This window comes from Electrophorus electricus, chromosome 7 (assembly GCF_013358815.1).
Source record: "Electrophorus electricus isolate fEleEle1 chromosome 7, fEleEle1.pri, whole genome shotgun sequence".
Classification (NCBI taxonomy): Eukaryota; Metazoa; Chordata; class Actinopteri; order Gymnotiformes; family Gymnotidae; genus Electrophorus; species Electrophorus electricus.
Window position 1 is genome coordinate 23,573,703 of NC_049541.1, and position 23,062 is coordinate 23,596,764.

The window sequence follows — 23,062 nt, forward strand, 5'->3', positions numbered from 1 at the left end:
TGACACAATCCCAGATTTATTGCACATGTTGTATTTACTGCATCCTGCATGAGTAGTGCTCCTATGGGTAGGTGGTATAAATAAAAAACATTTCAACATTTGTCAAAAGCACTGAGATTCATGAAGGCAACCTAATGTGAAATAACAAGTATCTGTCAGCTCTGGCAGCCACTCTAAAGAGCTGTATTAAAAGGGATAGGTGTGCAAAACTGCAGCTTTGCTATCTGTACCACTGGGGTCACAATATGAGTTACTGATATTGATTAGTTAAGGTAGCCCATAGGACGTGCAAGTGGTCGATGTGCAGCTGAGGGTTCGGATGCAGTCCCTGGGGGTGAAGGACCTTTTCACTACTGGTCTGCAATCTGAGATGAAAATGGAAATTCTTTGCCAAGCTAGTGCAGGTTGTTGAACCACTACCCTTCCAGTAGTGATGCTTCACCATTGGTGGATAGTGGCCTAAAATCACTTTACATTGGGATTTTATTTGTTTTTAGTGCTAATGCATAATTTAAGCTTTTTTTTTTTTTAAACACCAAATTTGCAAAATTTTAAATTTGACTTATTAGCATCAATATTTATCATTATCTACAAGCAGATCTAAAATATCAGAATAAGCACATATGCATACAAAAATACACATCCACATCTGCCCAGAAGTTTCAGATGAGTACAATACTACCCAGAGGTTTCTACAGGCAGCCATTGTAGTCTCAGTATACTCACCTTTGCTCACTGGATACGATATTAGCTACGATTCATAAGTGTACAATTACAGACTGAAGTTAACCTCATGGACAGCACAGTTCATCAGCTGGCCTTTGGTCTATTTCTGATCATAAGACCACTGCTGGCCGGACAACTAAAATTCAGTCAGTATTGGTCCTGGGGACAGAAAGTGATGGCTAACACGAATTGTGCATTACAATAGGCAATAGATTTTCTCTGTGCAGTGGCAAGGTGTACCTGACGCACAAGTATTTAAAAAAATAGTGGCTGGTAAGCGTTCAATCTATTCACTGTTCTCCAGAATTGCGTTGACTTTTGATGGATTTATGATGCATGGTCTTGCTGCTTAAACTGCTCTCGTGTGTCACCTGCTGCCTTAAACTAGCTGAACTGTCACCTGACCCATGTCCCTCCACGTCATTGCTGAGTCCCTGTTTTATTCCCTGTTGATGACATCCTTGAGGAATTGAGGAGTCATGTGTTCATTTTAACCTTTGGGCTTTAGTCTGCACTGTACATGCTGAAAAAGCAGCAAGATTTGACGTAGAGATTATGATGTTACAGCTATGATGCACCTCCTCTGTTGTGTGCTGCTATAGGCAGGCTGGCTTTATAAATAGAGTACAGTGTAAAAAGTGTGCGTGTGTTTGCGTGCATGTTTGTCTGTGTGTTTGTGCGTGGGTGTGTATGTACTCATGAAGTTGTTGATGCAAATGTGTATGTATGCAGAGATTTTGTTTGTGGTGACTGTCTTGCAGCTGTTCTGTCTGAAAGCCTCTCTCTGGTCTAGCTCAGAGGGAGTGGGCTGTGTTTTTTGTTTCTGTGTTTTATTTATTTATTTTTGCCCAGATTCAGCATCACAGCTGCTCTTGGTAATGCTGCTTCTAGCAGGTCTGCCCTTATAGCTGCAATTACTATGGGAGCGGCTGGTTTCTCTCTCACTGTGGGCACATGTTTGTTCGTGCATCTGTGTGATGTTGTACTACATGACAGCTGATGGTTTGTTGCATGTAATATGCTTTCTCTTGCTCTCCTTCTCTTTCCTATGTGAATTATTCACCCAAGAAGAGGGTAAAGGTGAGTTCTGGCTTTCTGTGACTCGGTACCAGCTTTCAGTGACTCAGTACTACTGGAACCCTGCTGCAATGCATTTCGCCCACCCAGACACAAACTGCAATTGCGGTGCAGGATTTGAATTCTGCTCATACACACTCTCGCTGTAAGTGGTCCTTGCTGGATCCAGCGTCACTGTAGTGTAGGCGGAGACAGCTGTATCCAGCGTCACTGTAGTGTAGGCGGAAACAGCTGTATCCAGCGTCACTGTAGTGTAGGTGGGGATAGCTGGATCCAGCATCACTGTAGTGTAGGTTGGGATAGCTGGATCCAGCTTCACTGTAGTGTAGGAGGAGACAGCTTTATCTAGCGTCACTGTAGTGTAGGTGGGGATAGCTGTATCCAGCGTCACTGTAGTGTAGGAGGAGACAGCTGGATCCAGCGTCACTGTAGTGTAGGAGGAGACAGCTGGATCCAGCGTCACTGTAGTGTAGGAGGAGACAGCTGGATCCAGCTTCACTGTAGTGTAGGAGGAGACAGCTGGATCCAGCGTCACTGTAGTGTAGGAGGAGACAGCTGGATCCAGCTTCACTGTAGTGTAGGAGGAGACAGCTGGATCCAGCTTCACTGTAGTGTAGGTTGGGATAGCTGGATCCAGCTTCACTGTAGTGTAGGAGGAGACAGCTTTATCTAGCGTCACTGTAGTGTAGGTGGGGATAGCTGTATCCAGCGTCACTGTAGTGTAGGAGGAGACAGCTGGATCCAGCGTCACTGTAGTGTAGGAGGAGACAGCTGGATCCAGCGTCACTGTAGTGTAGGAGGAGACAGCTGGATCCAGCTTCACTGTAGTGTAGGAGGAGACAGCTGGATCCAGCGTCACTGTAGTGTAGGAGGAGACAGCTGGATCCAGCTTCACTGTAGTGTAGGAGGAGACAGCTGGATCCAGCGTCACTGTAGTGTAGGTGGGGACAAAGTTGGGGACAGCTGGATCCCACGTCAGTGTCTCTTGACTTATCAAGAAATGCACTAGCATGGCAAGCTTTAAACTGGGCAGCGTTCTCCAGGAGTGGCTGTGCCCAGCCCTGTCATGCACAGGGAATGGAATGGGCTATGCTGGTGCCTCACTAGTTGTGTTACAGCCACTTGTGTATAACCGCGTGCTCTCTCTGAGCCTAATAGCAGGGGAGAGGCTGAAAGCAGCTCAATCAACCGCATTTAATTTCTCCTTGTTGTCTGCGTGTTGAGCTGCTGTAAGGATTGCTTAGGCAGAGAGATGCCTGCAGTCCCCAGGAGCGGGGCCCGCTCCCCACCCCGAGCGGGCCTTGCTCCCCACCCAGGGGAAAGGCCGTCCTTCTTATCAGCTGCTGCCAGAGGCTCCTGGGCAACATCTGCCAGCAGCTCCGATTGAAACAAGGGAATGGGTGAAGGTCACATGCTTCTCCTGTCTCCTGCAGCTCCTCGATAGGCACTCAGCTGCCGTTGCATTTGCATGATGGCATTGCCTGCGTTATCAAATCCCCCTGGAGGAGATCTGCCACTCATCCTAGGAACTCTGATTACGTAACGTGTTTGTGTGTGTGTGTGCATCTTCCCCATGCCTTTTCTTTAGAGGCTGACTGGCTCAGTGATTCAGTCTTGATTATTCGTCAGAATTACTCACACTGAATGTGAAGGTTCTAGTACTCCATCTGTATTTGAGTGTTAGTCTGTATGTGCATTTGCATTCCTCATCTTGCTTGTAAATGTGTGTTACAATGATGATGTGTGTGTGTGCATAGAAGGTCCCACATAGGCAGTCTATTAAAACCAAGAATCTATCACCTCTAAATCACCACTAAATTAGAGCATGTATCCGAGCTAATACTTAATGGAGCTTTATGTTTGAAGAGGGACTTAGCTCTGCAGTAGAGCACAGTCTAGCATTGAAGGGTGCAGTGTAGCATTTTTCCTGCGAGTTGCAGTGATGTTATGAGAGGGTGGACATGGGCCTCTCTGATCAGGGGGCGTGAAACGGGTTGCTGAGTCATTATCTCCCCCAGGGGCGCTTTCTTACTGCTGTAATTGATCGTGTGTGTGTGTGCGTGCACGTGCACTGTAAGCTACATTAAAACTGTATTCAGAACAGCTGAATGAGAATTTTTAGGGTTTTCGGGAAAATCTTCTTTTTTAAAAAATACTTTAGAATTTTTTGGCTATATAATATGGCTGAAATACAAAGCATGTTATGCACAGAGCCAACACAAAGCCTCTGTCTGTCAGCCCTGTCCCCGATGGAGGTGAAGCTGAGTGATTGCAGAGTAATGGTGGCAGTGTGCACTGAGGATGCTTCTAAACCACTAGGGAGGACAAATGACCAGCAAAGTTATTGTGTAAAGATAGCCTGGCTTCAGGAACAGAAAGCTCTTTACTCAATCCCAGTCTGATTGCCACTAAGCTTTAAAGTACATCTTTTACATCTGAGTTGGACCTAGGAACTTGGGGGGTCTAAAAGGTCTACATTTGTAAATGTTGCCATGAGACCATCAAATGTTCGTTTCATGGATCTATCTTTGCAGTAGTCATGTTTAATGTTGAAGTTTTTTTCATTTTAATTTTACCTTTGGATTTTTTTCAGTCTGAGTATCAGTTTTTCAGTTTAAGGTTTTAAATAAACTGATATACTTAAAAAAAATAATAAATAAACATTGTTCCTCATTAATTTCAGATGTCACATAAGCAACATCCCCATGTAGCGGTTTAATTAGCTCGCTCAGCTGTAATAGCTGAGCTTGTGTAGGTAATTAATAGTGTTATCGTCTTGTCCTTAGTGGACATGTTGGAGGCTTTCCTGCTCACCCTCTCTCATGTGGCCACCCTGATTAGGGGCAGGAAAACCTCTCCCAGACTGAATGCATAATAATGAGCCAGGTGATGAGATGTATGGAGGCCCAGCAGAGCTGAAGGGGGTCCCCGTGTGGTACGAAACACTTCTCTGTGTGACACCTACTGTAACTTGGACAAGAGGGAGGGATATTTAAGGAAAAGTGAAGATGCTGTGGTGAGGAAGTTGCAGAGTGATGATGATGATGATGAAGGATTCGTTTGATGAGAGATCTTTCACAGGCTCCATTCTCTGCATGCTGGTCCAGCTGTATCTGGTCTTCTAGTGGAAAATAACTACACCATCATTTTCCACTCCCCGTGCATCTTTGGGCGTGGTTTAAGGACATTGGGAATAGGCTGTCTCTGTCTGTGTGGGCGGCAATACCCCCAGTATCATGATGCATTTGATGTGCTACCATAGAGCTGCAACAGACCAAAAGGGCTTTAGCACTGTAGCTCTATCACAGAACAGAGCAGCCATGTTTATTGCTGGGAAAAACTCGCAGCAGTTTAGCTGTCCTTCTCCAAGGTCTTCTCATCGGATGTGAACTGAGCATGAAATCATATTGTGTAAAAGAAAAGAAATTACATGGTGAATATTTTCTTTTATGCTGCTGGAATTTTTGTGGGCAGACTGGTACAAAGCCAAATATTGTTCCCCTGCTGTTTTTAGGGGAGGAGGATGTACCGACACAATACATGTGAGTTTGTCCATTTTTGCCCACCAGAACTCTGAACAGCATGCATCTTTTCTAGATTTGATCCAAGCGACGCATTTGGAAGTATTGTGGAAGGAAAGAACAGAGTGACCATACAGGACTGATAATGGCTTCTGCTTGTGTTGTGCACCTTTTGTAGATTTGATCCAAGCAACGCAGGAATCTAACGTGAACATCCCGCAGATGGCCGACACTCTGTTCGAGAGGGCAGGGAATGCCAGCTGGATCGTGGTCTTCAAGGCCTTGGTCACCACGCATCACCTCATGGTCCATGGCAATGAGGTGAGAGATTCTTCCAGTGGAATGATGTGTACAAGGTTCTAGAATCCACATAAATCTAGAATATGATCATTATGGTCACTGACCTATAATAAAGAACTGGATTCCTAAAGATGTAAAAATCTGATGCACAACACTGCAATAATAGCATGCCCAATTCGTAATAATGGTGGCAATAAGTAGTAGTTACCATGTCATAAATCCTTTTTTTTTTTCTCTCTTCTACATCAATCATCCAACCCTCCTATTTTAAAAACTGCCTAATCCACCTGACATAAACTATAAGTTCATGTAATCAGTTTAGCAGTGGGATGTGTTTTATTCTTTTATTTATTTATTTATTTTACATGGTTGAAAATGCAAGAAGATCAAGTTGCTTTTGTGCTTATCTCTGACTTTAGGTAGATTGCTATGCTAGCTACTATTTTTGGAGAAGTTCTCTGAACTTTCTAATGAAAACACACTTGGGGATGCCAAAAAAGCTTTTTGATACTATGTGGGATCAGTAATTGTATCTTAAATACAAATATATTTCACCTTAAAAACTAAAATTTGAATGAACCTTATCTTATCTAGTTTTTTCCTATTGTCAGTACACCCTAGCTCAGCTAGAAAGTTAACATTAGTTAATGTTCGGTAGCCTTGACTTTCAGGTTTACTATTATATCAGCCATCCAGTTCTTTATTAGAGATCAGCAGTTGTGGATGTACAAATTGCATGTTAGTCATGTATAAACTCTCAGGTAAACAGTTTTCAAAACTGTTTGTGCTTGTGATTGCATTACTGAAATGGTTTTTAAAACTCCTGTTAATTGTGTTCTGTATCCTTGTTATGTCCAGTTAATGAGTTTATAGTTACACTGTACTATACTTTTTACATTGTACTTTTTCTGTAACCAGGCAATTTTGCATTATATAGATGCCATTTTACACAGCAGTGACTTTATTTGTTTAATCAGGTGGTCTTAACTTTAACAAATTGGTTTTCAAACCAATGATTGGTTATGCTTTTGTATGGGATTAAAACCTGTTGCCACACCAGCAATTTATGATAAGAGAACATAGCCCCTTTACTGAATCTAGAGAGATCAGAAGAGTAAGTGGTCAGAGGAGATTCAGATGAATCCTGGCCTGAGGTTCTGGCTTCCTCCTGCAAGGGGTGACCAGTAGAAAAGCCAATTTTGAGATGATTTGAGGGAGGGCAAGGAGCACACTGACTGGTTGTAAGGAGGACTGCTTATACAGACCGTGTTGGATATAAGTCTTTTCATGAAGCTCCATTTCATATATATTGTCAGGGGATGTAACTCCATGTCACTGTTCATGCAAATATATAAACACAGGTAATACAAAAGGGGGATGAGGGATGTTTATTCTGTAGATCCTCTTAGTAATATAAGTGTGAGTAGCATTTGTGGAGGGACTCTTGAGAGCCACAGATCCCTTTTTGGCTCTTAGGCAAGTCACTCCTGGATCACACCAGCACATCAGTTTCCACTAACTTTTATAGCTGGGGAAAGGGGCACATCAGAAGGTCTCAGAAGGTCTCAGAAGGTCTCCGCTTGTTGGCTTTTTCTCTACCACTGAATGCTCTGAATGTGTAAAGAGCACATTTTCTTCCCTCTAATTTAAATTTCCAAGCAGATTCTGCTGCATATATTCAGTACAACGGTGGAATAAGTTTTGACCTTTACAGGAAAATAAAGGTAATTTAACATCAGTGTTTCTTATAAGATAGTGACCCAGATGTGACTCAATAAAAATGGATGGAAGTTGAGCAAGTGTCACCACTTTAGCATGTCCCAGTTTGGTGCCAAGAGTCAGTTAAGTTTAGTGGTGAAGCCGTATTTGGGCCAGACTTTATGGCTGGGATGAGTTTCGCTTCCCCCTCATCTTGGCCTTCTCCCAGCCTCCCTTTCTGTAAGGACTGAGCCATGGCCATTTTCCATGGAGGGGTGGCAAAGGGGTAGAGACAAAGGAATGGTGGGAGTGGAGATGAGCTGGCAGATGGAGAGTTGCGGAAGAGAAGACAATGAAATGAAGCACTCAAAATACATGAGAGAGAGAGAGAGAGAGAGAGAGAGAGAGACTTCCTCACACACCTCTTTTTGTATTATACAAAACATCAAAAGTATATGTCCATGTGTATGTGTGTGCCCTAACAGAGTGATGTAAATAAGTGCTGGCATCCTGCCATTTTGTATTTGGTTCTCGTTTTCATTCTGCGCTTCAGTCTGAGTTCTAATGTGGTTGCTCATGCACAAACGAGGGTTGTTAATACTCTAGCACACTTTACCCCATGCACTCTTGCTTGTCTCATGCTGGTTGTATCTGGACTTGTCTACTTTAACCACATGCATTTACACTGCATAGTCAAATAAGTTTCTGTTTAGCTAGACTGAAATTAAATTACTGTTCTTCACAAAAAATCCAAATCCAAGATGGCAAGTGTTGTATTTCCACCTTGAGGTGGTTCCTAGACAGGAGAAGATGGCTTGGAGAAGCTGCATGTATATTTTCAGATCGTTTTATTCTTAGCAGTGACATGGTTCTGTTTGCCTGCCAATTAATATGATTCCTGAATAGTTTCCAATACAATTCCTGAATACTTTGACAAATACAAGTACAGTTAAGTTATCTAAATGACAAGATGTCTTTATCAGTATCACTGATGCTAAATGTATTTTGCGGTTTGTTCCTTTTAGAGATTCATCCAGTTTCTTGCCTCCCGGAACACCCTTTTCAACCTCAGCAACTTTTTGGACAAGACTGGCTCCCATGGTGGGTGGTGTTACATGTTTAGTTTTAGCAGCTTCGCATCTCAGATTATGATCTTCTGGCACTTCTTTTCCTGCTTGTTTCAGGCTATGACATGTCCACCTTCATCAGGCGCTACAGCAGGTATTTGAATGAGAAGGCCTTTGCCTACAGACAGATGGCGTTCGACTTTGGCAGAGTGAAAAAAGGGTAAGTGCTGCAGGCAGTTTCCTCTCGCAGTGCCTCAGCGCTCTGGAGAGCTGCGCTGAGCTCACTGGAGCGCAGAGCATGGGGGAACAGGCTCCAGAGGGATGCTGGGAAGGCAACAGCACAACGAACATCAGCACTGAGAGGAAGGCAGATTTCTGCGCGCTATGCGAAGCCTAACGCAATTATTATTTTTATCCGTCTTTTCTTGGGTGGGCTACTGTGGAAAGGGTGGGGGTGTTCCAGGCAATCTGCAGTATACGTGTCTGACATTCACAAATGCAGAAATCAGTAAGAGCAGTTCATCATACCTAAGGTCAACTCTAAAAGCGCAACTATTTGATCTATTTTTAATTTTACCTCGGGGACAATGAGTCTCGGGGACAGTTTTGCACTGCTGTAGTGCAGCTTTGAGTCTATGAACTTTATATATTTTATTAAATATGACATTTTAATTAATAAATTAACTTGTGTACAGTTAAATTAACTTGTACAATTCTTTTCATTAAATCTACTTTTTTATTAAATTAAATGTGTTTTTATTTTCTGTTGAAATTAACTATTTAATTTAAATAAATTCAATTTGTCTTCTTTCTTGGCAAAGACTTTCATGTGGTTATAGATCACAGGATGTTATTTAATGTTATTTCAATTCCTCTATATCTATGGGAAGCACTTTGAATTGCTACTATGTATGAAAAGTGCTATACAAATAAACTTACCTTGTCTTGTCTTGACTTTACCGTGGAAGGACGCCTCACTATTTATAAACGAATAGAAGTTTGTGGGGTAGAATTTTAAGAAAAGGCCCCCATTAAAGTTTTCTAGCCTGTCTAGTAGGGTAGTGTTATCTATTGTGTCAAATACTGCACTGAGATCAACCAAAACCAGCAATGATGCATACAGAGGATAGTAAATCATTTACAATCTTTACTAAAGCTGTCTCCGTACCCTGATGTGGCCCTACTGATTTTTTATATATATATATATATATATATATATATATATATATATATATATATATATATATATTTCAAATGGGTCTACAATTTGACAGTTAACATGGGTCAAGATTAGTTTATTTCTTTTAATAAGAGTCCTAATTATTGCTACTCAGAGTTTTTGAAGACAGGAGTCGTCGCAGATTTACAGGGGCGTTAGATGCGGTATTTCAGTTTTTTGTGTATTAGTTTAAAGTTTGTTGTTTAAAATGTGCTGTAGTAAGTGCACTTTTTTAGTGTGTAAATCTTTCCAAAAGTGGAATATTTATAGTTTAGGCAGACACCATTTACATTCCAACTTTCTTATGTTTTTTTTTGGTATGCATGTATGGTTACTGAACCAATAGATGAGAGTTATTTGCCTGTCTTTTAGTTCTTAATGGTGGCACGTTTTCGAAGTTGGCATCAAACGAGCTTCTGAGCTCTCAGTGCTATATGTACTTTACATGCTACAAAGCAAAGAGCTCCCACTCAAATCAGATATAGTGTTTCATTCTTACAAGACTGAGATTGTATTCCTAATCATAATCTCAGGGTAACCTGCGAATCTTTTATATGTCTGTTGATAATTGAGTTAGCCTTGTAAGAATGGCTAACTGTACACTTTATTATGTGTGTATTTGCTGTTTTTGTGTGGTTTGGGCATAGAAATATTTTAATTTGCTTCCATAAATATAAAACTATGTGCATGCCTGTAGGCATATGTGCATTAGTGTGGGTGTTTGTGGGTGTTTGTGTGGATGGTTGCTTTAATATATTTTCGATATTTTGTTGTAGGTGGTTACACATATACATACATACGGACATTTGTTTGACCCGACCTCCTGACAGAGAAAATATAATTGTGTGTGCCCACGTTTGTGTATTTGTATCTCAGAGCTGACGGTGTCATGAGAACGATGACTACAGATAAGCTTTTGAAAGCCATGCCAACCCTGCAAAGTCAGATCGATGCCCTGCTGGAGTTTGACGTGAGATTGTCTTATTTAATTATAACACATCATGAATTGATTTCCTGACATTCAGTTCAAATTTAAAACAATAAACATAACTGAGTACATCAACATAAATAGATCCCTTTCGAGGTAGCATTTCTGCGAGAGCAAGATTAGACAGGAGCAATACTGTGGAAATTGTTGATTATTATAAATAATCTATGTAATGCACAACATTAAAACATAAATAAAATGAAATTTACATCAGCCATCTTATGCGCGTTTATGACAGGGTAACCTTGTCTAATGCAATTTTTAATCTTTATTGTAAATTTTTGTTTTCCTGTGATTTCTATTTCCCAGGTCCATCCGAATGACCTTGTCAATGGGGTGATCAATGCAGCATTTCTACTGATGTTCAAGGATTTGATCAAGCTATATGCCTGTTACAATGATGGAATTATTAATTTATTAGGCAAGGCTGTCTAGCTCCTTCATTATTAGATTTTCATATAAGTGTGCTGGATCAGTGGTCTATAAATGACATTGTCAAAAGTCTAGATGTACTAGTTTAAAGCTGAAACACAGCTCACTTGAAATGCTTAACATTGTTTACTTGTTGGTTCAATTACTTTAGAGAAATTTTTCCAGATGAAGAAAGGGCAATGCAAAGATGCTTTGGAAATCTACAAAAGATTCCTGACGCGAATGACCAGAGTTTCAGAGTTCCTAAAAATTGCTGAGGTAACATCTAACATCAAACTTTTCTTCTGTGGATTTTATTTTTTTCCTTCTTCTTTTGTTCATCAGTGGAAAAAACATTTAAATGACAACATTGTTTTCTCTTAACAGCAAGTCGGAATAGACAAAAACGATATTCCAGAACTTACCCAGGTAAGCTGTTTAAATTTTGTTTTCTAATTTTCATGCTCTAGTCACCAAAGGTGATGAACTTTCTCCATATAGCTACTAATATAGCATGTGAGAGCTTTTACCATGGTTTTGCATGTGTTGCAGCGTTAGCCAAGAAATTTCAGACAACTCAATTTCCCTTAAATGGTACTGCCTCTCCCTTTCCTCAAAACTGAGCCACTGCCCTGGCCAATCACAGATATCGATTTACTGAGTCGCCAGATCATCATAATTATTCATTCTTCGGAAAGGGACATGTTCCAAGGATTCATCTCTTCATCCGTGCAGCCAGTGGTGGCAGCTGCTTTCATGAGTGATAGTCTCTGTGCCCTGTTGTCTTGTTGCAGAGGTGCAAGTTGATCATACAGGCTGAGAGTGTGTGTAGAGTGTAGTGCTTACAGCTATGGAGAAACGTGCAGATCCATCAGTGCTACTGAAACAGACTGCACAGAGGCTCTGTCTTTCCAGATGAATGTGGATGTTGCGGTAGGGTTACAGGCAGAGAAGCAGTGCTTGCAGGGATACCCCATGGCTCAGATCAGGCCTAGGATGGCTGCATTAAACCCAATGTTCACACTGAGCAGTAAAAAATGAAATTCACTCAGAGTTTCCACAATCATTGAAACACTTTAACACATACTTATCTCAGCATTTTTCTTTTCAGAATTAGAAAAAGTCTGAACTTTGTGTGAGCAAAGTTAATATAGTTTAATTTATATTAAATAAATAAATATACCAAGTGTTGTATTAATAATTGTCATAATTTATTTACCAAGAAAAGATGGTGTTGTTTTGAGGTTATGGAAACTCTGTGGAGAGTTGATATTTATTTCTTCTGTTGATGAATGTTTTGGTTTGATGGTTTGCTCTGAATGCATGTTTGGCTTTTAATTTTAAATTTTGTGTCAGGCTGGAGCTTCAGTCTGAGAAATTGCACAAAGAACATGAAACAGTATCTGGACTGGCTGTAAGATTTTGAGAAAGTGTTAATAGCTGAATACCTAATACAGTGTCTTAAATGTATTCAGTAAAATAGTCAAAATACATGAAAAGAGTAACATGTTAAAAATACATTTACAATACCTACATTTTGAAAAGACCCACATGAAACAGCCCTGCTACATTGTCATTCACAATCATTACATAAGGCTCACTGCTTGTAGGTGGTACTTATTATATGTAGGTGTTTTAGGATGGTGAATTTGTTACTCTTTCCATGGGCATAGTTAAATATGGTCTGCGAGCTGCTAGCATTTGATTTTATCATTTGTTTTTTAAAATCTGATTTGGCATATTTTGAATCTACACTTTATGGTCAAACATATGTGGACACCTGACCACCAAATCCTTGACCATATGAGCTTGTTGGACATCCAATTCCAGAAACATTCATAATATTATATATTATTGGAATTTGCTTGCAAATGTTACTGTTCAAAGGTGTTCAATGGGGTGATGTTAGTGCTGTGTGCAGGCCATTGTACATCCTTCACACCAATCTCTTTATGGATCTTGCTTTATGCATAGAGACAGAGTAATGCTGGAACTAAACTGATGCTGCAGAGTTGGAAGCATATAGTTCTCTAATGTGTCTGTGTGCTTTGGCTTACATTTCACTGAAATTCACTGGCCTAGCCCAAACCTTAAAATAGCCACCTAAAAGGCCCTTTCCTTTTATCCACATCTTACGTCTGACACTGTGTGTAACGCTAGGTGGTGTTCCCCTTGGATCTGCCAAAATCTAATTCATCCATCAGACCTCCAGATAGTGAAGCGTGATTCATCTGACGTCAGCCGGAGGATGATGGGTTCCCCTTCTGAGCCTTTGTCCTTCTGAAGGTTTCTTCCTGTAGCTCTTTAGGAACTCCTCCTTGCCAGTCTTGCCTTGGCTTGCTCATTACGGGCCTGAGACCGGATTCTCTGCCAAGCTGGTTTCTGTAAAAGCTGCTTTGTGACTGACATGTGTTGTAAAAAGCACTATGCAAATCCATTAGAAATTGGATTTAAGTTAATCACTCCAGAGAAGTGCCCTGCCGTGGCCTGCAGAGTCCAGTGGAGGTGTGCTTTACACCACTGCAACCGAAGCTTGCCGTTGCACATATCGATCTTAGGCTTATGTGCAGCTGCTTGGCCATAGAACCCATTTCAGGAAGCCCCTGAAGCATAGCTCTTGTGCTGATTTGGAAGGATGAACGATTCAGCGCTGCGCAGCTCCACTCTGTGAGTTTGGGTGGTCTACAGCAGTTGTTCCTAGAAACAATCATAGCAGTTACAGTTGACTGGAGCAGATCAAGCAGGGCAGAAATTTCATGAATTGACTTGTGGCAAAGGTGGTGTCCTATGGTACCGCTACATTTAAAAGTCACAGAGGTCTTCATTGCAACCCATTCTACTGCTAGCATTGGTCTGTAGAGATTGCATGGTTACTTGTTTGATACACCTGTTAGCAATGGGTGTGCCTGAAACACCTAAACTCAATAATTATGAGAGGTGTGCACATATTTTTGTCCAAATAGTGTATAAATCTCTATTAGACTTGGAGTGTGTTATCTTAAACAAGTCACTGTCTTATGTCTTTGTCAGCTTTTTAAAACCCTGCTGACAGTCACACCACCGATAGAGCAACAAGGAAATGCACCAAAGGGTTCAAGTATAGCTTTTGATACTGTATGGCGCTGTGTCCCCAGAGATATGGCTGGCACTGTTGTAGAATGGTAGAGATCACACAACTTCCACAGTTAAGAGCGCACACACACAAAATAAAAAAATCAAGTATTGCTAGTAGGCCCCAAATTCCAAACATGCTGACTCTTCAGATTCTGTTACTGAAGGTGAGGCTATACTTGACTCTACATTCTCACGTGAACCTCATATTACATCTGCAATTAAATCTGCCCTTTTCAGCTACTTTCACCTTGCCTGTGTTCACCAGTTTCTCAACATGAAAGATGCTGAAACTCTAATCCTTGCTATCTTCAGCTCTCACACTGACAGCTGTAATTATCTTTACTGGTCTGCCTGCTAAATCACCGAACAAACTTCCAAACATTAAACACTGATCTGGTAGAGTACTAACACGTGCTAGGTGATCACATCTGACTCCCAGCTTTATCACTACGTTTGTTATCAATCTCTCCCAGTGCATATTTTATCAAATATGAGGTAACACCATGGATGTGGTAATCCAGCAAGTGGGCAGGGAGGGAACATGTCCCAGAATGTATAAATGTGACACTGTGCCCCAAATGCTCCACCTAATAGCGTTCAAAATGGACGCAGTGTCAATGTAATGACTGCAGTACAATAAGGGTTTGCAATCAGTCTTGTTCTGGCACTTTTGCTTACTTCCTTAAGAAAAGACAGGAACGTCAGTTGTCTGGATTTCTTTTTTCAGAATTTCCACACCTGTCCTTCTGATGCACGAGCACAGAATTCATGACTAATTACCTGATTACACTAGGATTGCAGTTATAAATGAAAATGAGCCAGTTGGTTTTTTTAAAGGTGGTTACACACAAATAAACGTCATTTAATAAAATGTGTTATTATTATTATTACTTATTTTTATTTTATTTTATTAAACAAACGGACAAACCACAAAAACACCACAAAGGTGCTGGATCCACATAAATAAGTTCTGGAACGCAGGCACTTCAAATGAGTGGCACTGGATCTTGTGCCAACAAGATCCGTAACAAATTAAGTACTGGACTCTCCTCGTTTTCAGTTTAAGTTAACCTTTATTGGATTCAAAGCCCTTCCTGGTCTTGTTCCAGTTTACTACTCCACCTTTGCATGCACCCTTAGGTTCTTGGACAAGAGACTCCTGGAGGTGTCAAACAGCAGATTGTTCTCTTTGGGTGTCGGATCTTTCAGTGCCTTGATGCCTAAACTTTGGGATGCATAACCCCGATCTCTCCAGACTCCCATCGGTCATCTGTCATATCTCAGTTTAAAATATTCCACTTCATACAATATTCTCCTTATTGTCTCTAAAATGACGCTTTGTCAAGTGGTCTTGGGCGTCAGGAAGGCACTATATAAATAAAACAATGATGATTATTATGATTGTATTTATTCCTCAATAAGTTGTCACTTTATTACTGTATGCAAATTGCTATTACTTGTATTACAGTCAAGTTCTGGTGCATTACTGTAGTCAAAAGAAGCTTCCAGTTTAGTGCTTAGAGATGCCACGCAGTTCAACACCTGTTACATTTACCTGATGATTTTATATAAAGCGACATACAATTATGGAAGGCCTAGTTAGTGTTCATTTCTAGTATAATCATGCTTATGCTATTAGTATTCAATAGTGGGAAAAACTGTTCTGTATAGAGCACTCTGAGCTCTGGGTCTTTAGCCATTGTATCATTGTGAATAAGGTCTTCTGTGTAAACTGGATACGCATGGTTAGGTTCACTCTGTAGAGTTGGTTGTTTAAATATGATGTTAAATGTGACACTAGAATTTAAATTTACCAGGATTCCATTCATGCATGGCTGTTTGTGTGCAATAATGTGGAAATGTCATGTTTATCAGCACAAAGTAATGAACCTATTGCCCTCCAAATTGGGGTGTGTGTGTGTGTGTCTGTGTCTGTGTCTGTGTCTGTGTGTCTGTGTCTGTGTGTGTGTGTGGAGGGTGTGTGTGTATGTGTCTGTGTCTGTGTGTGTATGTGTGTGTGTGTGTCTGTGTGTGTGTCTGTGTAGAGAGACTGGACTAATGAAGGCAATTACAGACCTTGGTTGGCCTTGGTTATGCACAGGTAGCATTCCAGGCACCTCCCAGTAGGACCCTAGTGGAACTGTTGTTAGCCTTTACGTGGAATGAAGCCTGTCTTTCTTTAGGTATAAACCACACACATAAGCTTTTTTTATGTAAATAATACAAAACATTGCACAAATAGAGACTCTTAAGAAGACAAGTATCAGGAGCTATTATATGTATTCTAGTGGTTGACATTTTCACAGTGCTAATTCAGGTTTGTAGAACATTAGTATTACTGATAAAAGTGCATTCCACTGAAATTCACTTGTTGAATAATTTTCTGGCCTGCAGACGGAATAAATATTTTAAAATAAATGGCCTAGAAGTTTTTAGTCTTGTGTACAGGTTAAACATGTCATGTGACCAATGCAACCAATGAGATGCTTTTTGTCTGTATTGTGCCTGATTGTGTTGAGCATGCTGCAATGCATTGTAAAATGCTTGCCAAAAGTATGGGAAACGTTCAGCAGATCGGTGCAAAACATTTACACACACGGGGGATACACCAACATTTAATTTTTTGGGCCCACAAAATAATCGATCATTTTGGCTGATACTGACACTGAATATTTTACTTTTATGCATTTAAAGCAAGAACTACAATTAACAATTTAACTATGTTAAACTCTTAAATGTTTTAATGTAATAAGTAAATCAGACATCAAAGATAGTTTCAAAAATTCCATTTTGTTTCTAAACTTTCTCAAATGTTAAGCACTTTTTTTGGTCACCAGATATTTTGCTTAATGAGTAAACATCAAAATAAAATAGACAACATCAAATCTCGTGTGATAATTATAAAAATGGATTGCACTTAAAAAAAGAAAAATAACTATCTGTGATATTAGCATTTTTGTCATAACTATAATAATGTACAAACAAGGTCTAAATTAAACAGAAGGCTTAAATCTGTTGGATAGATGAAAATTATCAGTTGTAATTATAGACCGCAATTCTAATATCGAACTAATAATACATTTTAAATGATCCTTATCGGCAATTAATATATTGAACAGATATTTTATGCAACTCTAAGATGGGCAGCTATTTTACAGCTCATATCACATGGTAATTATATAATATCTGCTTAATATTTGCTTAATTGCTTTTTAATGTTTTGCAGTTCTTTGACTGCTGACTGGCATCACCTTTGAAATGTTATGCACAAAAATATTAGTTTTCAGATGCTTAATTGCTTTTCTTATCATTCCTCCACTAGATGATGAAACTCATTTGCCTTTTCCCTTAGCTGTCCCTCTTCACTGCACATATCCTCCCTCACACCTGTGCAGTTGCACAGCTGGGTGACTTTAGCTTCTTGTCTCAACGTGGCTGTGTCTGGTGCATTTCTAGGCCCCGGAGAGTCTGCTAGAGTCTCTGGAGACGCATCTGAACACCCTGGAGGGGAAGAGGGGGTAAGTGCTGCTGGATGTGGGGTTTAGGGGGAGCCGGGCGGTGCTGAGTGTAGGGTATAGAGGCGGGTGTGTGGGCTTGAAATTAGGGGTCCTGGGTGTTGCTGAGGTTAGATTAGGGGTCCTGGGTGTTGCTGAGGTTAGATTAGGGGTCCTGGGTGTTGCTGAGGTTAGATTAGGGGTCCTGGGTGTTGCTGAGGTTAGATTAGGGGTCCTGGGTGTTGCTGAGGTTAAATTAGGGGTCCTGGGTGTTGCTGAGGTTAGATTAGGGGTCCTGGGTGTTGCTGAGGTTAGATTAGGGGTCCTGGGTGTTGCTGAGGTTAGATTAGGGGTCCTGGGTGTTGCTGAGGTTAGATTAGGGGTCCTGGGTGTTGCTGAGGTTAGATTAGGGGTCCTGGGTGTTGCTGAGGTTAAATTAGGGGTCCTGGGTGTTGCTGAGGTTAGATTAGGGGTCCTGGGTGTTGCTGAGGTTAGATTAGGGGTCCTGGGTGTTGCTGAGGTTAGATTAGGGGTCCTGGGTGTTGCTGAGGTTAGATTAGGGGTCCTGGGTGTTGCTGAGGTTAGATTAGGGGTCCTGGGTGTTGCTGAGGTTAGATTAGGGGTCCTGGGTGTTGCTGAGGTTAAATTAGGGGTCCTGGGTGTTGGTGAGGTTAGATTAGGGGTCCTGGGTGTTGCTGAGGTTAGATTAGGGGTCCTGGGTGTTGCTGAGGTTAAATTAGGGGTCCTGGGTGTTGCTGAGGTTAGATTAGGGGTCCTGGGTGTTGCTGAGGTTAGATTAGGGGTCCTGGGTGTTGCTGAGGTTAGATTAGGGGTCCTGGGTGTTGCTGAGGTTAAATTAGGGGTCCTGGGTGTTGGTGAGGTTAGATTAGGGGTCCTGGGTGTTGCTGAGGTTAGATTAGGGGTCCTGGGTGTTGCTGAGGTTAGATTAGGGGTCCTGGGTGTTGCTGAGGTTAGATTAGGGGTCCTGGGTGTTGCTGAGGTTAGATTAGGGGTCCTGGGTGTTGCTGAGGTTAGATTAGGGGTCCTGGGTGTTGCTGAGGTTAGATTAGGGGTCCTGGGTGTTGCTGAGGTTAGATTAGGGGTCCTGGGTGTTGCTGAGGTTAAATTAGGGGTCCTGGGTGTTGCTGAGGTTAGATTAGGGGTCCTGGGTGTTGCTGAGGTTAAATTAGGGGTCCTGGGTGTTGCTGAGGTTAGATTAGGGGTCCTGGGTGTTGCTGAGGTTAGATTAGGGGTCCTGGGTGTTGCTGAGGTTAAATTAGGGGTCCTGGGTGTTGCTGAGGTTAGATTAGGGGTCCTGGGTGTTGCTGAGGTTAGATTAGGGGTCCTGGGTGTTGCTGAGGTTAGATTAGGGGTCCTGGGTGTTGCTGAGGTTAAATTAGGGGTCCTGGGTGTTGCTGAGGTTAGATTAGGGGTCCTGGGTGTTGCTGAGGTTAGATTAGGGGTCCTGGGTGTTGCTGAGGTTAAATTAGGGGTCCTGGGTGTTGCTGAGGTTAGATTAGGGGTCCTGGGTGTTGCTGAGGTTAGATTAGGGGTCCTGGGTGTTGCTGAGGTTAGATTAGGGGTCCTGGGTGTTGCTGAGGTTAGATTAGGGGTCCTGGGTGTTGCTGAGGTTAGATTAGGGGTCCTGGGTGTTGCTGAGGTTAGATTAGGGGTCCTGGGTGTTGCTGAGGTTAGATTAGGGGTCCTGGGTGTTGCTGAGGTTAGATTAGGGGTCCTGGGTGTTGCTGAGGTTAGATTAGGGGTCCTGGGTGTTGCTGAGGTTAGATTAGGGGTCCTGGGTGTTGCTGAGGTTAGATTAGGGGTCCTGGGTGTTGCTGAGGTTAGATTAGGGGTCCTGGGTGTTGCTGAGGTTAAATTAGGGGTCCTGGGTGTTGCTGAGGTTAGATTAGGGGTCCTGGGTGTTGCTGAGGTTAGATTAGGGGTCCTGGGTGTTGCTGAGGTTAGATTAGGGGTCCTGGGTGTTGCTGAGGTTAAATTAGGGGTCCTGGGTGTTGCTGAGGTTAGATTAGGGGTCCTGGGTGTTGCTGAGGTTAGATTAGGGGTCCTGGGTGTTGCTGAGGTTAAATTAGGGGTCCTGGGTGTTGCTGAGGTTAGATTAGGGGTCCTGGGTGTTGCTGAGGTTAGATTAGGGGTCCTGGGTGTTGCTGAGGTTAAATTAGGGGTCCTGGGTGTTGCTGAGGTTAAATTAGGGGTCCTGGGTGTTGCTGAGGTTAGATTAGGGGTCCTGGGTGTTGCTGAGGTTAGATTAGGGGTCCTGGGTGTTGCTGAGGTTAAATTAGGGGTCCTGGGTGTTGCTGAGGTTAGATTAGGGGTCCTGGGTGTTGCTGAGGTTAGATTAGGGGTCCTGGGTGTTGCTGAGGTTAAATTAGGGGTCCTGGGTGTTGCTGAGGTTAGATTAGGGGTCCTGGGTGTTGCTGAGGTTAGATTAGGGGTCCTGGGTGTTGCTGAGGTTAGATTAGGGGTCCTGGGTGTTGCTGAGGTTAGATTAGGGGTCCTGGGTGTTGCTGAGGTTAGATTAGGGGTCCTGGGTGTTGCTGAGGTTAGATTAGGGGTCCTGGGTGTTGCTGAGGTTAGATTAGGGGTCCTGGGTGTTGCTGAGGTTAGATTAGGGGTCCTGGGTGTTGCTGAGGTTAGATTAGGGGTCCTGGGTGTTGCTGAGGTTAGATTAGGGGTCCTGGGTGTTGCTGAGGTTAGATTAGGGGTCCTGGGTGTTGCTGAGGTTAGATTAGGGGTCCTGGGTGTTGCTGAGGTTAGATTAGGGGTCCTGGGTGTTGCTGAGGTTAAATTAGGGGTCCTGGGTGTTGCTGAGGTTAGATTAGGGGTCCTGGGTGTTGCTGAGGTTAGATTAGGGGTCCTGGGTGTTGCTGAGGTTAAATTAGGGGTCCTGGGTGTTGCTGAGGTTAGATTAGGGGTCCTGGGTGTTGCTGAGGTTAAATTAGGGGTCCTGGGTGTTGCTGAGGTTAAATTAGGGGTCCTGGGTGTTGCTGAGGTTAAATTAGGGGTCCTGGGTGTTGCTGAGGTTAGATTAGGGGTCCTGGGTGTTGCTGAGGTTAGATTAGGGGTCCTGGGTGTTGCTGAGGTTAAATTAGGGGTCCTGGGTGTTGCTGAGGTTAAATTAGGGGTCCTGGGTGTTGCTGAGGTTAGATTAGGGGTCCTGGGTGTTGCTGAGGTTAAATTAGGGGTCCTGGGTGTTGCTGAGGTTAGATTAGGGGTCCTGGGTGTTGCTGAGGTTAGATTAGGGGTCCTGGGTGTTGCTGAGGTTAGATTAGGGGTCCTGGGTGTTGCTGAGGTTAGATTAGGGGTCCTGGGTGTTGCTGAGGTTAGATTAGGGGTCCTGGGTGTTGCTGAGGTTAAATTAGGGGTCCTGGGTGTTGCTGAGGTTAGATTAGGGGTCCTGGGTGTTGCTGAGGTTAGATTAGGGGTCCTGGGTGTTGCTGAGGTTAAATTAGGGGTCCTGGGTGTTGCTGAGGTTAAATTAGGGGTCCTGGGTGTTGCTGAGGTTAGATTAGGGGTCCTGGGTGTTGCTGAGGTTAGATTAGGGGTCCTGGGTGTTGCTGAGGTTAGATTAGGGGTCCTGGGTGTTGCTGAGGTTAGATTAGGGGTCCTGGGTGTTGCTGAGGTTAGATTAGGGGTCCTGGGTGTTGCTGAGGTTAGATTAGGGGTCCTGGGTGTTGCTGAGGTTAGATTAGGGGTCCTGGGTGTTGCTGAGGTTAGATTAGGGGTCCTGGGTGTTGCTGAGGTTAGATTAGGGGTCCTGGGTGTTGCTGAGGTTAAATTAGGGGTCCTGGGTGTTGCTGAGGTTAGATTAGGGGTCCTGGGTGTTGCTGAGGTTAGATTAGGGGTCCTGGGTGTTGCTGAGGTTAAGGTGCTCGGGAGGATAGTTGCTATTTCAGAGTTACTAAGCCTAACTAAAAATGTAAAGTGACATTTGAATAGGTCTGTCCCTGCAGTATATTACTACTATTTGTGTCTAAACAACATCGTTATTTTTAACATTTTTATTATTTCGGCCAATTTATTTAAGACATTATTGGGGAAAAAAGGGTACAATTAATATTCTTTCTTCCTTTGTCTTGTGTTGACAGTGATGAGTAAGTATGATAGAATGCATACTGGAATGTATATGTTCAATTATTATTGTATATTTACTTTATTTCATTCCTTTGTTTTTATTGTTATAATGACGTTCACTTTGCAATTCTATAGATGTAGCTCTTTTTTCCCGTTTTTTTTTTCAGGTTTTCAGTTTTTGAATAAAGAAACTGAGTTTGCTGCAAATCTATAGAATTGGTGTGGATATAGGCACAAGTTAAGCTTGTGCTTATGTAGAATTGGTAAAGAACAAGCCTGTTATATTTTTTTAATTATACACTAATATGAATTCTGCTGTTAGGTAGTGTTCATATCCGCATTTTTTCAGCGTTTGTCTCACAAACGGTGCATGTATGTCAGGAATATTTTACCCTTTTCTGACAAGAGCGAAATCTTTACACAAGATTTCAAGAGCGTGAATTGTTGAGTGGGAAAATGCGGCTGTGGGTGTGTGTGTGTGTGTGTGTGTGTGTGTGTGTGTAATGTATATTGATTTGGTGATAATCTGTGTCATAAACCAATTATTGCCTTGTCCTCCTCGCTTGCTATTTAACCACCGTTCCTCATGGTCTAGTCTAAAGCACTTCATTAAGATTTCATTTTTGTTCATCGTGATGTGTTTTAAGAAGGCCCTGGTCAGTACAAGTTTTAAAATTCTTGCTCATTCTTCTTTTAGGTCACCAACTAAGGTAAGTAATGTTCAGTCTAATTCAAGCTTCTAAGAAACTTCCAATAGCAAGTTTCTACATAAAATGTACCAGCATATTATTATATTTATAATGAATAATATGTACATAATATGTTTATAGTGTAGAGTCAGTATATTCATAAAATGAGTCCTAGGCTTCTATGGGATTTTTTTTCCCCTCGTAAACAAATATTAATAATTGAAAGAATGTCTGTCTTTAATGCTCCTGTATGCGTCTGTCTCTATAGAAGGGCTCCGTAGCCAGTAATGGAACCCCCGCTGGCACGCCTACAAAGTCAGTGGAAACCATATCTCCACCCAACATGGTGGCAGGTGGTGCAGGTGCAGGTGCAGCACCAAAAGCACCCGCTGCCGAACAACCAAAGGCAGCAGCGCCTGCAACAAACAAGTGAGCCATTACACCTCCACTGCTACACCACTAATACACACCTCCACCACTACAACACTCCTCCACCACTACACCACTAAAACACTCCTCCACCACTAAAACACTCCTTCACCACTACACCACTACAACACTCCTCCACCGCTACACCACACCTCCACCGCTACACCACTAATACACACCTCCACCACTACAACACTCCTCCACCACTACACCACTACAACACTCCTCCACCGCTAC

The 23,062-nt window shown here is 42.3% G+C and overlaps 1 protein-coding gene across 6 annotated transcripts in view; it reads left to right on the plus strand.

The window, feature by feature from the left end:
- Positions 1-23,062, plus strand: part of snap91a (synaptosome associated protein 91a) — a 45,353-nt gene that overhangs the window by 7,525 nt on the left and 14,766 nt on the right. For 5 of the 6 annotated variants that reach the window (XM_035528129.1, XM_035528130.1, XM_035528133.1 and 2 more), the window contains exons 2-12: positions 5,503-5,645; positions 8,348-8,423; positions 8,507-8,609; positions 10,485-10,578; positions 10,906-11,017; positions 11,180-11,286; positions 11,395-11,436; positions 17,578-17,639; positions 21,722-21,727; positions 22,405-22,417; positions 22,665-22,825. In XM_035528129.1, coding sequence (XP_035384022.1) covers positions 5,503-5,645; positions 8,348-8,423; positions 8,507-8,609; positions 10,485-10,578; positions 10,906-11,017; positions 11,180-11,286; positions 11,395-11,436; positions 17,578-17,639; positions 21,722-21,727; positions 22,405-22,417; positions 22,665-22,825 — 919 coding nt within the window. The remainder of the gene's footprint in view (positions 1-5,502; positions 5,646-8,347; positions 8,424-8,506; positions 8,610-10,484; positions 10,579-10,905; positions 11,018-11,179; positions 11,287-11,394; positions 11,437-17,577; positions 17,640-21,721; positions 21,728-22,404; positions 22,418-22,664; positions 22,826-23,062) is intronic. The other variant, XM_035528132.1, reaches the window with a different exon arrangement.